Below are 15,467 nucleotides of genomic sequence, written 5' to 3'. Positions count from 1 at the left end.
GTTGCTTACAGAAAGAATGTCATATCATAAATCCCTTTTCATACTCATCTTAAAAGTCTACCTTGAGACTAACCCATCAATAGTTCACAGAGAACCTATTTTATATATGTGAAATACTCTATTGGACATACAAAATACTGGTCACTAGCCATTTAGGTAGACTACAATTTTTGTAATTAAAAATAGATAACCCATTGCTTATATATTTTGTGACTGAAAAACAATGTTACAAAATCTAGTCTGAATTTCCAATATATTAAAGTTGTTTCAGAAGAGTACTGGTTGGCGTGTTTTTGAAAGAAAGAGATAAAGTCTTACTGCACCTTTTCCTGTCATTTAAAACAGCTTTACGATATGTTTTTCAAGCGCTTGATATAAAGGATGCACAACAGTCAGTAACTGTTACCTGCATCCCAGCAAGTCTAAGGAACAGAGATAGCAGTGGCATTACTAAGCAAAGAGCAGAAAGTGTTGAAAGGGCGGTGAGGGGGGAGGTGGGTGAGCGAGGCAAATGTTACAGTAGACTCTGTAAAGAAGGGGTAACTACTAGGTAAAGACAGAGCAAATGACAGGCCACTTTTAAATGTTTATAAAAAGGTTCAGAGTTCAAAAACTGAAGAAATACAGTTACCAGGCATTACTGGAAAAAGTCAAGAACCATTTCCATAAAACAGTAGAAAGATGAACTGTATTATACCTGAGATAATACTGCACTAATGCTTTATTTCCCAATTATGATTGTTACATTTTGGCTAGTATCTTTGTTCTTAGGAGAGAATATATCATGAAGAGTTGAGCCACGAAGCACCACATACTGTAACTGACTAATGATACAGTAAAGGCAAGTGTAAGGGTGTGTGCATGAGAGTGGGGTCTGACTAGGTAGGTCTGGTAAATCTACATAAAAATTACTGTAAAACTTGATTTTATCACCCTGCCGGGATTTGGCATCACCTAAGAGACAGACATCTGGGGATGCTGGTGAGAGTGTTTCCACCGAGCTTTAACTGAGAGGGATGATCCTCCAGAATGTGGGCAGCACCAGAACATAGGTCTAGGTCCAGGTTCTATAAAACAGGGAGGAGGACAAAGTGGGCTGCCCCCCCAGCATTCATCTCTGATTCCTGCTCACACAGACTGTGACCAATTCTCTTCACACGTAGTCATGCTTTCTCTCCCATAAAAAATTGTTACACTGTTAATAATAAGTCTGTTCTAGTCTATCAATAACTATCCATCTACTGACTAATTTATTTTACAGGTATATCACTGAGGCTTATGATCATAACAATAAGCAAAAAGAATTCTACTTCTCAAGAATCTAATACTAGGAGGAATGAGAATCAGGCAATACATAAATGAAGTCATTGAAAACAGGAACAGGTGGGGATGGGAAGAGTAATGAACTGTGGCATGCATGCACAAATTTCCCTTTATAATTAACTACTGCATCCTCTAACCATTTAACCTCTACCCCATTTGGATATAAAAGTGTTGCCAGTGATAAGATCTGTTTAGCAGAAGGTTTAAGTTAAGAGTACTATGTCCCCTGGGATTCCAGTAATATGCTTTCCCAGTCTAAGGCTGTCAGGGACTGATGATCCAATGGCTTGCTAAGTAGATGAGGGTAACTGAGTTAGCCTTTTATTAGCAGCTGACATTCTCTTCACTGGTACCGAAAGCATGCTGGGAGATGTCATTACACAGGTGTTAGAACAGCTATCCCTAAACACATTAGTAGAGATGTGAAAGTGGTTTTTGTTTTTAGGATAATGTAACATTTCATATCCTACCCCAGACTCCACAGCCTCAGCATAACATTATACAGCAACACTGGTACTGGGCACAGCAAGGCTGAGGCAGAACAGGAAAGATGGTATTCTGCATAGGCCACAAGTAAACTCTCCAACAGCAAGCTACTTACTTTAATTATAGAATTCAATTACATTACTATATAATTAACAGTGCTTCCTCAAACCTAAGTGATCTTTCCCATAATTTTAATAGTCAATAACATCAGAATCTTTTTTAATGATAAAATTTTCATGCCATATGTTCAGTAACTCTTTAAGGTCTTTGAAATTTACTTCTTCAAAATTATATATATAAATTATATATATAATTATATTTATATTAAACTTTTTAAACTTAAGTTTAAACTATTTTAAACTTAAAACTGAGTCAAAGAATAGATGGAATTAGTAAACAGCATAGGAAGAGGCCAACACAAGGGAAGATTATGGGATTGTGCTCTCATCCCATTATCAACTGATAAAACATTAGGCTGTTAACAATTTTTATTTTTCATCACAATTAGTAAATGGAACAGTAAATACTAAAATCATAATTTTACTTTTATTCCATTTTAAAAGCTAAAACATTCAGCAATTCTCTATATTACCTGCTTGTCAATATCACAATACCAGTGATCCAATATTATCTCATTGCATCTTATAATTGCTTATATCTTGGACCCTAATTGGGAGAGATTTAGAAAATCAGGAATATCACAGAAATTCAAGCTGATTATTCTCATAGATCTTCATAGTATCAAGAGTAACGAGTAGAAATGACTGATTAAAATACTTTCAGGAGACTAGAAAGATGACTTAGGTATTAAGAGCACAAACTGTTCTAGAAAACCCAGGTCTCATTCCCAGCACCCATGTTCTATTGACAACCACAAGTAATACCAATTCAAGGGGGTCTAACATCTTCCCCTGGCTTCCTCCTTGAGCACTGGCATGCTCATGGCATATACTCATACAAACATGCACATATACACATAAATAAAAACAAATCTTTAGGTGAGTATGAAGGGGTGGGTAGATCTGGGAGGAAATAAGATAAATATCATTATAATACATTGTATAAAATTCTCAGTTCTCTTTAATCCCAGCACTTGAGAGGCAGAGGCAAACAGAGCTCTGTGAGTTCAAGGCCAGTCTGGTCTACAAAATGAGTTTAAGGCCAGTCCTCTCTACAAAATGAGTTCTAGGACAGGATAACCAGGGCTGTTACACAGAGAAACCCTGTCTTTAATAAACAAAACAAACAAACAAAAAAGCAAGTAAATAAATAAATAAAGCAAAAAAAATCCTCAATTCTCAAAGGAGATTCAAAGGTAATTTTTATTTTGCATTTGTGGGGATTTTGACTGCATGTATGTTTGTACAAGTGCCTGTGAAAAACCAGAAATGAGTATCAAACACCCTGGAAGTGGCCTTTCAGATGGATGTGAACTATCTATCATCTGTGTGGGTGCTGAGAACTAAACCGAGTCCTTTGGAAGAGCAGCAAGTGCTCCTAACCACTAAGTCATCCTGCTGGTTCCTAAAATTATGGGACTAGAGAGATGGCTCAGTGGTTAAGAACACTTCCTGGTCTTCCAGAGATCCAACGTTCAATTCCCAGCACCTATATGGTAGCTTACAACTGTCTAAAATTGTATGCGATCCATTTCCCTCTTCCAGTGTGCACCTATACATGCAAACGAAACATTCATGTACATATATCAAAGTAGTTTAGATCGCTGGGAAAATAGAGTAAATATCATTTTCCCTATTACTATCAGTAAGCACACTTAGAAAATTTACATGTGATGCGTCAAACAAAAATAAGAGAATCTTAAGAGGTAGACAGAAGCTCAACCAAGTAGGACTTCAGGAGAAGGAACGACATAGTATTCCGTTCCCAAGCTCTTCTTAACTCTTTATATCCTAAACCTTGGGAACTAAAAAGGCTGGGAACTTGGAAATATCAACTGCCATAGCTAACATGACCCCTACGTTCCTCTGAGAACCAAACAAAACCTATCAAGACAGGCAACTTGTGCAAAGCAGCCAGCGTTCTCCAGTGAAATACCTTTCATATCTAAATACCCTCCAAATACATAGCCTATCCCACCTATGCCAACCAAAAGCCAGTGACGACCATAAATGTGCAATCTTTCCAGGCTTGAATTAGAAAGCCCAACATGCTCCTACATTTTCTCACTGGTGTGAGGTCAGCACCATGATGTCAGTGGAGGTCACACAAATAAATGTAGTGAGAAACAATAGTATCCAACCACAAAATTATCAATAGCAGTGTGGAAAGGAGGCGGACATCCACTCCCTCTGCTCTGGGTGCCTGACCAGGCATGAACCTACACACAGCTCATACCAGGAGGCAGTACCTCTCCCTCTTGCAGTTCTTTTGCCAGAGCAGAGTAAAATGAAGATACAATCTCACAACACAAACAATGTATAGTGTCAACAGAAATGAGTGCTTCTGCTACAGGCCGATCATTGCAAATCAAGTAAAAGGGACAATCAATAGTCTACGGTTTCTTATTGCTACCTAATAAATTATCATAACACAAATATATTACACTAAAGTTCTAGGAGTCAGAAATCTACCTCGAGCCTTGGGGAAATCTACATTCACCAATTAAAATAACAGAACCTGGTAGAAAGACAGAATACTACCCAATTAATTTTGTGTGAAAGAAATTAATTCTAATCTAATGAATGAATTGGTAGGTTAAGAGTAAGTAGGTAGATAAATGCCTTGCAAGTATGTTTTTAAAGCATGAGAGACATATCATTATCAGTTAAGTAGAATTTAGAATAAAGAAAATGATCAGACAGTCCTGACATAAGGAAAACAGGGCTAGTTCACCATGAAACATGCTATCTTAAATATGCATGCACCAGATTACAAAAATGCAGTACATTTGAAGCAAATACAGACAGAACTTAAAGGAAGGTACAAATTTACAATTTTAGTTAAAGCTTTACTACCACTCTCTTAATTGATTAAACTAGAGAGAAAACTCAATCAGGACACAGAGCAAACACATCTAGGATACAATTATCAACCTCACGTTCTTTTATCATACTCACAGAACTTACACCAATAGAGAACACACTATGGACCATGAAATGAACAAAATACAAACCAAATACCCCAAAGAATTTAAAATGAAACAGCATTTTCCCAGAACTCAACTCCACACGAAAGCAACATAAAAAGGTAACAGTGAACCTTCAAATATTTAAGATCAAACATCAGTAAGTAGTCTGTGGATTATGGAGGAATTACTTAATGCTAAAAGAATATCAAACTGAATAACTATAAAAACAGAGCAACAGTTATGAGACACAGTAGAAGGAATGTTTAGAACAAACTTCTTAACAGTGAAGGCATGCTAGAGGAAAAAGCCACACATGGTCAAGTTCTACTTTCTTTCTTCAAACATCAAGAAAAGAAAAGCAGGCTCAGTGTAGAGAAAAGGAAAGAAGGAATGTCAAAATAGAAAAACACTTGAAATTAATAAGTTTTTAAAATATCAATGAAACTGACAAAGAAAAATACAAATGACAAATATCAAGAAGAAACAATATCACTGCTGAGTCTAGAAAGGACAGCAGCCTGTAAGACACAGGAAAACACTAAAGAACTCTATACACAAATTTGTGTTCACTTAACCATAACTCAGCATAACTCTTCGAAAGACCTACCAGGAGCCACATAAGGAGAAATACATAACCTGACTGTCCTATCTGTATTAAACAATTAAGGTAACAAAGCACCAGGCCCAAAGGGTTAGAAGTTTATTCTAACAAAAAGGGGAGAAGTTGGGGGGGTGGCATGTTTCACAATCTCCTTAAAGAAAAAAACAGGGTCAGGGGTGGGGGGTGGTGATGGAGGGAGAGCAAAGGGAAAGTCTCCTGTTTCAGACTACCCCAGTCAACAGTACATAACTAGAACACAGCAAACACCCGTATGGTGTAGATATTCTATATACCAACATACGGTATCAAAATCTCCTTGTGATACTTGTGAAACAGTTTTACAAGATATGACCACTAGGGAGGGTAATAAAGAGTATGAGGTGGGGGTTGTCTCCTTATACTATCTGCTACATATGTACACGAATCTATAATGGGATCAACATCAAAATTTCAAGGAAAGAGCTAGTAATCTTACAACAGCAAAACATTAATAAATTCTAGCACCATCTATAACACATAAACAAACGTGGGAGTTGGCTATATAGTAAATCACTTGCCTAACATGATGATGCCTAAATTCTAATGTCCAATACCACAATGCCCCCCACAAAGCAAAAACTAGTAAGTTTACCATAATGAAATTTAAAAGAACCATTTAAAATAGCAATTTGGTCAAACTTCTAATCAAAAATGTACAGAACTGCGAATTTAGTACCAAGAATATCACAGTAACTATCCAAGTGCCCTGGGCTTTGCTTCACAATTTTAGGACAGGAGTTTCATGCTAAGAGGAGAGAACAAGGCAAGTATCCAATCTGATCACCTGGCTCTAATTCTCTGCCCTGGGGCTCTCTGACAAAGGACACTGGACATCTTTGAGCTTGTTATCCCTTGCCTTCACTCCCACAAAGGTCAAGGCTGGTCTTACAAGTATGTGCCATCATTTGGTTTTGATGACATAAGCTTGATGACTTTAAATATACATAAAAACAGTTGATATTGAATAGCCTGAAATACTAGAGTGCTGGGGTCATCCAACATTGTTAGAAATTATGAAGTTATATGGGTGTTTCTGACAAGAACTCTTATATGGTCTATTTACATTATTTTACCTGTCTCTATCAATAACTCAAACATTTTTAATATCATATACACTTATGGTTCAAAAGGCAGTACATCAATTGTAAGTAGTCCAAAACAATTTTAATAAAGAAGAAAATATATTAAGATTATGAGCTGGAGGGGGCTAAAGAGATGGCTCAGTGGTTAAGAGCACTAACTGCTCTTCAGAGGTCCTGAGTTCAATTCCCAGCAACCACATGGGGCTCACAACCATCTGTAATGAGATCTGATGCCGTCTTCTGGTGTGTCTTGAGACTGCTACAGTGTATTCATATACATTAAATAAATAATTTAAAAACAAAAAATTATGAGCTAGAGAGATAGCTCAGCTGTTAAGAGAACGTTCTGTTCTTCCAAAGAACCCATGTTTAATTCCCAGCACCTATAAAGCAGTGGTCTGTAACACCACTTCCTAAGAATCCAATGTTCTCTTCTTACATCCACAGGCACAGGTACACATATGGTACAAAGACATGCATTCAGGCAAAGCATCCACAAATGTATGTTTTTTTTTAAAAATTAAGATTATGATATGTCAATTAATGACTAATGATGATCTTCTCTGTCATTTGCTCAGTTACCAAAAGTTAGATCTAATCACTCAATACACTGTAAGTCCTGAGTTCAATCTTCATTCTATTAATACAAGCAAATAAAGGTCACAAAACATGCCAGGTATCAACAAATTCATGAAGAAACAAGATTAGTTCATGAACAGGAGGCAGGATGGTAGAACAGCTGGACAGATAGCTAACTGGTGAGTCACAAAGTTCTATAGTAGGGCTTACTTCAGACAAAGAGAAGAGCTGTGTGTCTCAGAAACAACAAACATCCAACTGTATGAAAATAGGGAACAGAGAATAAAACACTGGAATATGCAAGACATGAGCAAGATCATGACAGGCCATAGCTGAAAACAATTGGTTTTATCCAGGGGTGATGGGAATATGTTAGAGAATAGGATCCTGATTTAGACGCTATAAAGAATGCCCTGGCTACAGTGAAGAGACCTGGCATTCAGAGCCCCATAGTTAGTTGTCAAGGAAGAAAGAGGATGAAGATTTGGGTCCCAAGGCTAAGGCATAAGATGGTGAGAAACAGGAGGTACAGGGATCTGAAAGTACAGTACGTACACCTAACATCAAGAAAGTGGATGAGACATGTACACAAAGAATGAGAAGCCCTTTCCTTGAGTAAACCCACAGTGGTCAAAGCTAGGCAGGCAGAGTCCAGATCCTTAAAGTCCTCATGAATGATTCTGCTTGCCTGAAGAAGCAGTGGGGTAGGGAGCCAGCCTCTACAGGTGCTCTCCACATCAACAGTGTCTGAGGTGCTGAGCATAGTCACTCTGCAGCACAGGGAGGCTGCCCAGCACCAAAGATGAGGATTTCCTCAGAAGTACAATGAGCTCAGGTTAAAGCAGTAGCTCAGGTGACCTCAAACTTGCAGTGAGGGTCCTGCCTCAGTCTACCACATGCTGGGGTTACAAGAGTGAGCAGGGTTATTTCGTGTTCAGGCTCCTCTGTGCAAAACATCCTTCTCCCTTATTTTTGTTTCTCAATATTAACTAGGAAGGGTCTAGGGCCAATCTCCCGGCCTACCTTGTGACCACAGAAACACACGTAGTTCATGGTCTAGCATTGATCTTGCCAAAGATAAACATTTCTTGGGCCATCTACCCTTCCCTAAACTCTCAGTCTTAACCAGTTTTCACCTCGCCTGATTCATCCCACTGACACCCTCCATTCTTTCCACAGTGCCTTTCTCAGAGATTTTTTTTTTTTTCACTTTACATAGGGGGAAAAAATCCTCCCCCCCCGGGGGGGGGGGGGAGCATAGGACCGGACCCAGGGCCTTGCAAGCACACTGAGCTAAATCCCCAACCCAGAAAAAGTCCTCCTTAGACCTGCTAAGAAGCAATGTCTTTTCTTTTCATGATTTTTTTCTGGACAGGGTTTGTGCAGCCCTGGCTGCCTTGGAACTTGCTCTGTAGAGGAAGGCTAGCCTGGAACTCACAAAGATCAGCCTTGCTTTTGCCTCCTGAGTACTAAGATTAAAGGTGTGCACCACAAGTGCCTGGCTAACAATGCCTTTTTAACACATTTAGGCATTCCCATGATTATACCACATGCAATATAAACAAACCTTCAAATACATCCAAGACAAGAACAGAAACACCCATTTCTATGTGCTAAGCCTGAATACGGTAAAGAAGCACAATTTTGGTGAAACTGATGATCTCAAAGTCACAAAGATAAATAAAAGCAAAAAATAGGAGTCTGTAGAGTGCTTGTCTATAAAACTCCAAGCCCTGGCTCACATACCACTACATCAAATACTGCATATTACATATGAATGCCATTAGCAAACCACAAATGTATGTATATGTACATATTCTATTCAGTACTACATAACATGCATTGCTGTGTACTAGTAGAAAAGGAAAGGCTACACCAAGTATATCAAGGCCATCTCTAAGGGAAAATTATGATCTTTTTTGTGTGTTTTTCTTACTTCCCTCTATTTCCAAATGTATTTTTTATAAACAGAAAAAGTCTAAACTGTTACTCTTAAAAATCTAAAATTATAGCACACCAAATATCTTGTTCAATAATATTTACATTATAAACTTTGACATTTTATATACTTGTTCTAAAACCCAACACAAAAACCATACAAACAAGCCCTCACTGTTTTCAAGTCCCCCAGCTGATTACCTAGAACACAGGTAATTAACAAAAGCTAAAACCTTTTAGACTTCTATAAACTTCATCATTCACTCAGACAGTTCAGCAAATATTTGAACCAGTCTTTCCAATTAGCCTCCTCTTTCAAATGTCTAATGGCGGTACCCAAAGCAAAAGCTAATGGTCGACTCAGACTGACAGTCTGTGCTTGCTTTTTACAGCAGTCTTTATGTAAAAACAGAATCAATCAAACACAGTTAATGTTCTATAAAGGACACTTCCTCTTTGGTAACTAGCTTTAAGGTATACCTGCACATTGTTTGGCTAACATAGCAAACTTGTAACATAAATGATAAACTATCAGGTTTTCAGCACTAAATACCGCCAGGGAAATTAAAGAAAGAAAATCACTCTCAAGTTATATAACGGTACTGCAACTCATCTGGAATAAAAATGAAACTCAGAATAAGTCTAACACCTCTAAGATATTCCTTTCAAGAGCCTCCCTCTCTTTTAGGAGAATGTGATAAGGTCTGAACGTGGGTGTTACATTTACTAGACAAGACTGGACCATGTCCTGAGCCCACTTCCCTTTGTAATATCAATACTTATAAAATTTAGTTTGGGAAATAATATTTCCTTCATAACCCCATCAGAAAGAACCCCTTAGTAACAAGCCTATATGGGATGAAACACTCTGAAACAGCTCACCTGAATGTTTCTTTAATTAATGTTGGAAAGCATGAATGTGCAGTAGAATGGTTTATATTTCCAAGAAAACTACTATTCTAAACTTTTTGCCTTAAACCACAACTGAAAGAAAAGTTGCCTTAAGAATATTTTTTAAAAGGAACTGTGCCGGTATAAGTAGTTTTATTAACTAAGAAAAATGTAGAATCTCCCCATCTAAGCAGAGTGCAATGCTAGACAGTGTCTAAGTCCGCTTCAGATAAGCTATCTGTCCTCCAGCGTGCTCCAGCCTCTTCAAACCAGTATGCCATACATAGCGCTACCTAAAACCATCCTCTCTGACCTGCAGTGAAATTGGGAGGCGGCTTCTTATGGTTATAGCTTATGTCTAAACTCACGTCTTTCAAAAAGTAGTCCTAAAGGCAATGATGCATCAAATGCACCTAGCAAATGAGCAGGCAGGCAGAGAGAGGGAGAAGAGGAAAGGTCAGGGGGAGGACACTCAGAAATGCAGTCTTGCTTGGCATCTGTCACGTACTGTCAGCTACTCGGAGAGGAGCGGTTTCCGTACTGTATTTCTCCTCCGGCCAGAGACCATGAAAGCTGCTATAGTGTTGGGCACGGCTGTTTAATAAGAGACTGGAGGTTTCGGGACCTAGGCAGGTCGGAGACCTAGGCCTGATGTCATCATTTAAAGCTGTGCATTAACCTGATCTCCACTGACTGAAACAGTTTTATTCCTCTAGTATATGCTCTCCTCATGCAGCAGCAACTCATTTAATCTTTAATTAATTGAGAAATATCAGATTACTCTGATTTAGCAGTGATTATATTAATTTTAGCACAGTGGGAAGTTGTCTTCCCATGTAGAGTAATTAAGCAAAATTCCCTATATTTTTAAAGCTTTCTGTACATAAATGCCTTCTATTCACCTCCCAATCTCTATTAAGAGAGCACAGCAGACTAAAAACTTAAACACAGATCTCTCGTGGTTAAGAGTCACTTACTTCCACACAATCTACAACAGCACTGTTAGTACTGGGTGACAAAGAGGCTCCAAATTACAAAGTAAAAGAGGGCAAAGGCAGCAGGGCTGAGAACAAAAACAAACAGAGCCAATGCAGCACTGAGAACGAAGATCAATGAGAACAGCAGCTCAGGATCGAGCCGTTAAACATAATCTTGCAGACCATGAGGAGGGGTGCTTTCTACCCTCAGGGTCTCCTCTGTGATGGCTCTGAGCATTCACTTTAATAAAATTAAAAAGCCCCATATCTGTCTTATCAGAAGTAAAAAGATAATATATTACCCCAGTCCAAAAAACTTAGCTCTCAGGGGAAAAGTGCACAGATACAATAAAATACATAAAGTGGGCAAGGAGAGCACCAGGGGTTTAACTGCTGACCCAGGGATAGGGCAGCAGGTGGGCTTTCCAGTGAAAACTGCTTCCACAGTAACACAAATGCCCTTGTCTGCTCAACAGTGAAGGGCTTTAAAAACCAGCTGAGAAGAGGGGTAGGAAAACTGTGATGTAAGCCATAACACTGACAAAATATGAGAAACACTATGATTTAATGCTGTAACTCTCAGTGCTATAAGCAGAAAATTAATATATCTCAATCTATATGACATATATACATAAACAGGTATATATCTCAACACGATTAATAAGATACATAGCCAATCAATAAGGCACTTTCTTAGCTTCATTAGTAGAAAATATTCAGTGCATGAGAATCTTATAAAATCAGCCTACTAGCTCTGGTTCCTTACCTGTGAGGACAGCCTTTGCTGAAGGATCTGCCAGGTCCAGAGCCGATTTCCCATCGGTGTTCCGGATGTTTGGATCAGCTCCGTGCTGCAGCAGCACTGTGCAGGGAAAGCAGAAACAGTATCTTACCTCGGGGATACAGAGATTATTTACTGGTAAGTGTCGCCTCGGCATGGTGTAGGCATAAACATACATTGCACAATTTTTTTCTCTTTCAAGAAAAGAAAAATGAAAGAAAAAGGGTAAAAAAGCACTGCAGCAAAGGATCTTCTCTAGAGTAAAGCGAAGTTGGCAACTTATGGTACAGTACTATCACATGACTTGACATCATAACCATGAAACTAGACGCTGCCTGGACAGTCCTGCTTTGCCTCCCAAGGCAGCAGTATGGGAGCTGTGTGCCTGCTCACTGGCTCGCTCGGCGAGATGCGCTAGCTGAAGCTGCCCTCTCTTTACTACCACTGTGACTGCTTGTTGCTGCTGCTGCCTCACTGCTCAATTTCCAAACACTTCCTCTCTCAGAAGGGTTGTAACCCCGTGCAAGGCTTTTAGTGGCTCGGGGCTTACATATGAAACTCACCATAGACACACTGGCTTGCTTCCAGAAGTTTAACAGACACAGTAATGCATGCAACTCCAGCTCTTACAGCCATGCTACGAAAAAGAACCATCTCCTTCCTGTATTATGATCCTCCTTCAAATTTCTAGAACTAGAAATCCAGTCTCTGAAATGCATATAACAAGGTATTTCATAAAAACTACAGAGGATCTTTAAGATTCAGAACCTCTTATAAATGAATGGCAGGTAAATAAAATATGGCGGGCACTGTGGTGAGTATCTAACGTCCACTAAACCACCTCTGCTATCTGGTCTTTAAACAGAGAACAGGTTAGCTATCTTCTGTCAAACCCCAAAATCCAAAGCCGTGAGGAAAGCGAGTCCTCTGAGCACTACATAACCACATAACTACACAGCACTAAGTTTATCCGAATCACTTGCAGGATTTACTACATTTACTGCGGTGGGGACACAATGTGGAGGTAAGAGGACAATCATTTGTACATGTGGATCCCAAGGATTAAATTCTGGTTCTGAGGACTGGTGACAAGTATCGTTACCCACTGAGCCATCTCATTAGCCACTATTGGTCATTTTTTTCCTAAGCAAAAAAAATTTTCATCCTTTAGCAAAATATATACTAAAGAACCAAATTTAAACTAATACTCCAATTTAGAACTCTCATTAACATACGTGGGATTGTAGCAATGAGGGCTAAGAATGTAACTCATTGGTAGAGTACACACCTACCACGGTAGATGCTTAACACAAATAAATCTCACATTGAGACCTGGATTCCAGACTCAAAACATCTCTCTCTCTCTCTCTCTCTCTCTCTCTCTCTCTCTCTATATATATATATATATATATATATATATATATATATATATATATATACATATATATGCAAATATTACAAAATCCTGGGGAGGGTGGGTCGGTCTCATACATTTTATTAGATCTTACACGCGATCTTTAGAGCTGAAATGGTGGCTCAGCTGGTGAAATACTTGTTCCACAACCATGAGGACCCAGGTTCCGGTCCTCGGCATCCATGTAAACAGGTGGGCACGGCAGCATCTGCGGCCATGCAGAGCTGAGGAAGTGGGACAGAAGGATCCCTGGAGCTAGCTGGTCTCAAGTCTACCCAAATCAGTGTGTCCCAGGCTCAGTGAGAGACTGTCTCAAAACATACCAAGGAGAGTGACTAAGGAAAAACACTCAATGGGGACTCTCTGGAATCCAAGAACATAGGTGTCCTTATGCACTCGAGCACACTCCTAACAAGTAACTGTGGATACAAACCCCTGCCGACCCCGCCCAGCATGGAAGCTGTTTAAAACAATCATGGGCTTTGAGCCACTACTAGTAAATCTCAAGTTTTCATTCACTCTAAGTTCTACACTGAAGCCCATACATTCTTTTCAAATTTGGAAGGCGATGTTCATATTACTAAGTACTGAGTCATGATGTTTGTAAGCTGTTCTATCTGTGATGCATAAGCCATCAAGGCTATGGCTTCGCTACAATGGATAGCTGTCTGAAGGAAGAGCTCACAGCTCTCGCCTTAGATCTGGGGTAATTTCACACTTGCAGTATTAAGACAAGCCATGCTTGGGAAGACACAGAGAGATCTGTAGACCTTCTCTGGCATCCTCCCATCAGGTGCAGTTCTCCATGGTTTCAGTTTTCTTCAGCCAATCGTAGTCTAAAGCATGAAATGTACATTTCCCACCATGCACCAGTCTGAGTACCCTGCTCAATCCATCCACGAGGTGAACCAGCACTCTATCTAGTGTATTCACACTGCATATGCTGCCCACCCTCTGGCACTCAGAAGTTATCAGCAAGCGTCGCAGGGCTGATGTATACAACTCTTATTTTACTTAGGAATAGCCTCAAAGAGTTAAGCATTCATGATGTTGGTTGCTGGTGATTCAAATATGTCAAAAAGCAGCTTAGCATAGCATGTCTCCTTTAAACGAGAAGTCAAAAGGTCTCAGCTTAAAAAGAAAACTGTGAGTTCAAATCTCTGTAAGGACAAATCTTTCCCGGAAACTATGAGGAAGGAGAGAGAAGTCCCCTACTACTGCATATCAAGGTAATGAACTCTAGAGCTACTTACAGTAACTTTCACTACAGCATAATACTTCTTATGAGTAGATGTCACTGCTAATCTGTGACAACTTGCACAGATTAAACTGTAATATCCATCACTTAGATAGTTTCCTCTGTGTGTACATGTGTACAGGAAAGTACAGACACAGGGTTCAGTACTACCCAAGGTTTCAGGCATCCACTGTGACTCTTACCACGTGTCCTAGGTACACTGGTGGGGAGGTGACGGGGACTGCCGTGTATCATTTAATTCCTGAATGTAGCAATAAACATGACTATTTTTTAAAGGTTTCTAGAGTCAAGAGTTAAAGAATAAACTAATAATCAATATCAAGCAATTGCTATTTTATCACCCTGAGGGCAATTACTGGTGGTCAACTTGAATAATCTGGAATTAACTATAAAAAAACAGACAGACAGACAGACAGACAGACAGACAGACAGACAAGCAGCTGGGCACACTTGTGAGGGATTTTTAGTTAGCTAGATCCTTTGAGGTAGGATCAGAATACCCACCCTAAATCTGAGCCAACCTTTTTGTAGCAGTCTATTCAAAGGGCATGGAGAAAAAGGTTTTGCTCAAGGAGGACAAATGAGGCAAATTCTCATTGCCAAGTCCATCTATCCTCAGCCTTACAAACTAAATTCCTAGGACTTCCCATTGAGAGACAGACACTGTTGGACTAGCTGGACCAAAGTCTGTAAGCTACTCTACTAAATCCCCACATATTATCTAACTTCCTCTTCAGATACTTGTCTATACAATCAAAATGACCAGCTTTTGCAGAAACTTGGGGGTTTTTGTTTGTTTGTTTTTAATTTCAGAAAGAAATTTCAGATTGGTTCATTTTGGAAATTTATAAGGCTTCTCAATCATGAAGCAAACCCAAGAATCAAAGGTGGCAAATACTTGTGGCTTAGTTGCTGAGTGAGCATGTGCAAAGGAAAGAAACAAAGAAATAGCTACTATGAAAAGCACTGCCTGTTATTCATTCTTGGGGCTGAACACCAGATCCTGCTTT

The 15,467-nt window shown here is 39.2% G+C and overlaps 2 protein-coding genes across 3 annotated transcripts in view; both read right to left on the bottom strand.

The window, feature by feature from the left end:
• Positions 1-15,467, bottom strand: part of Erich1 (glutamate-rich 1) — a gene marked incomplete at its 5' end in the record, with an annotated part of 52,793,804 nt that overhangs the window by 18,269,552 nt on the left and 34,508,785 nt on the right.
• The window catches only part of Tnks (tankyrase), a 146,573-nt gene that overhangs the window by 83,138 nt on the left and 47,968 nt on the right, over positions 1-15,467 (bottom strand). For all 3 annotated transcript variants that reach the window (XR_015639368.1, XM_087587917.1, NM_001106084.2), the window contains 1 exon segment: positions 11,771-11,866. Coding sequence is in view for 2 of the 3 variants with exons in the window: in XM_087587917.1 (XP_087444043.1) it covers positions 11,771-11,866 (96 nt within the window). In the remaining variant the exon portion in view is untranslated.

The sequence above is a fragment of the Rattus norvegicus genome, chromosome 16 (genome assembly GCF_021556685.1).
Source record: "Rattus norvegicus strain SHRSP/BbbUtx chromosome 16, alternate assembly SHRSP_T2T, whole genome shotgun sequence".
NCBI lineage: Eukaryota > Metazoa > Chordata > Mammalia > Rodentia > Muridae > Rattus > Rattus norvegicus.
The sequence above is the reverse complement of the archived record's forward strand: the minus strand, read 5'-3'. Positions and strand labels throughout refer to the sequence as shown.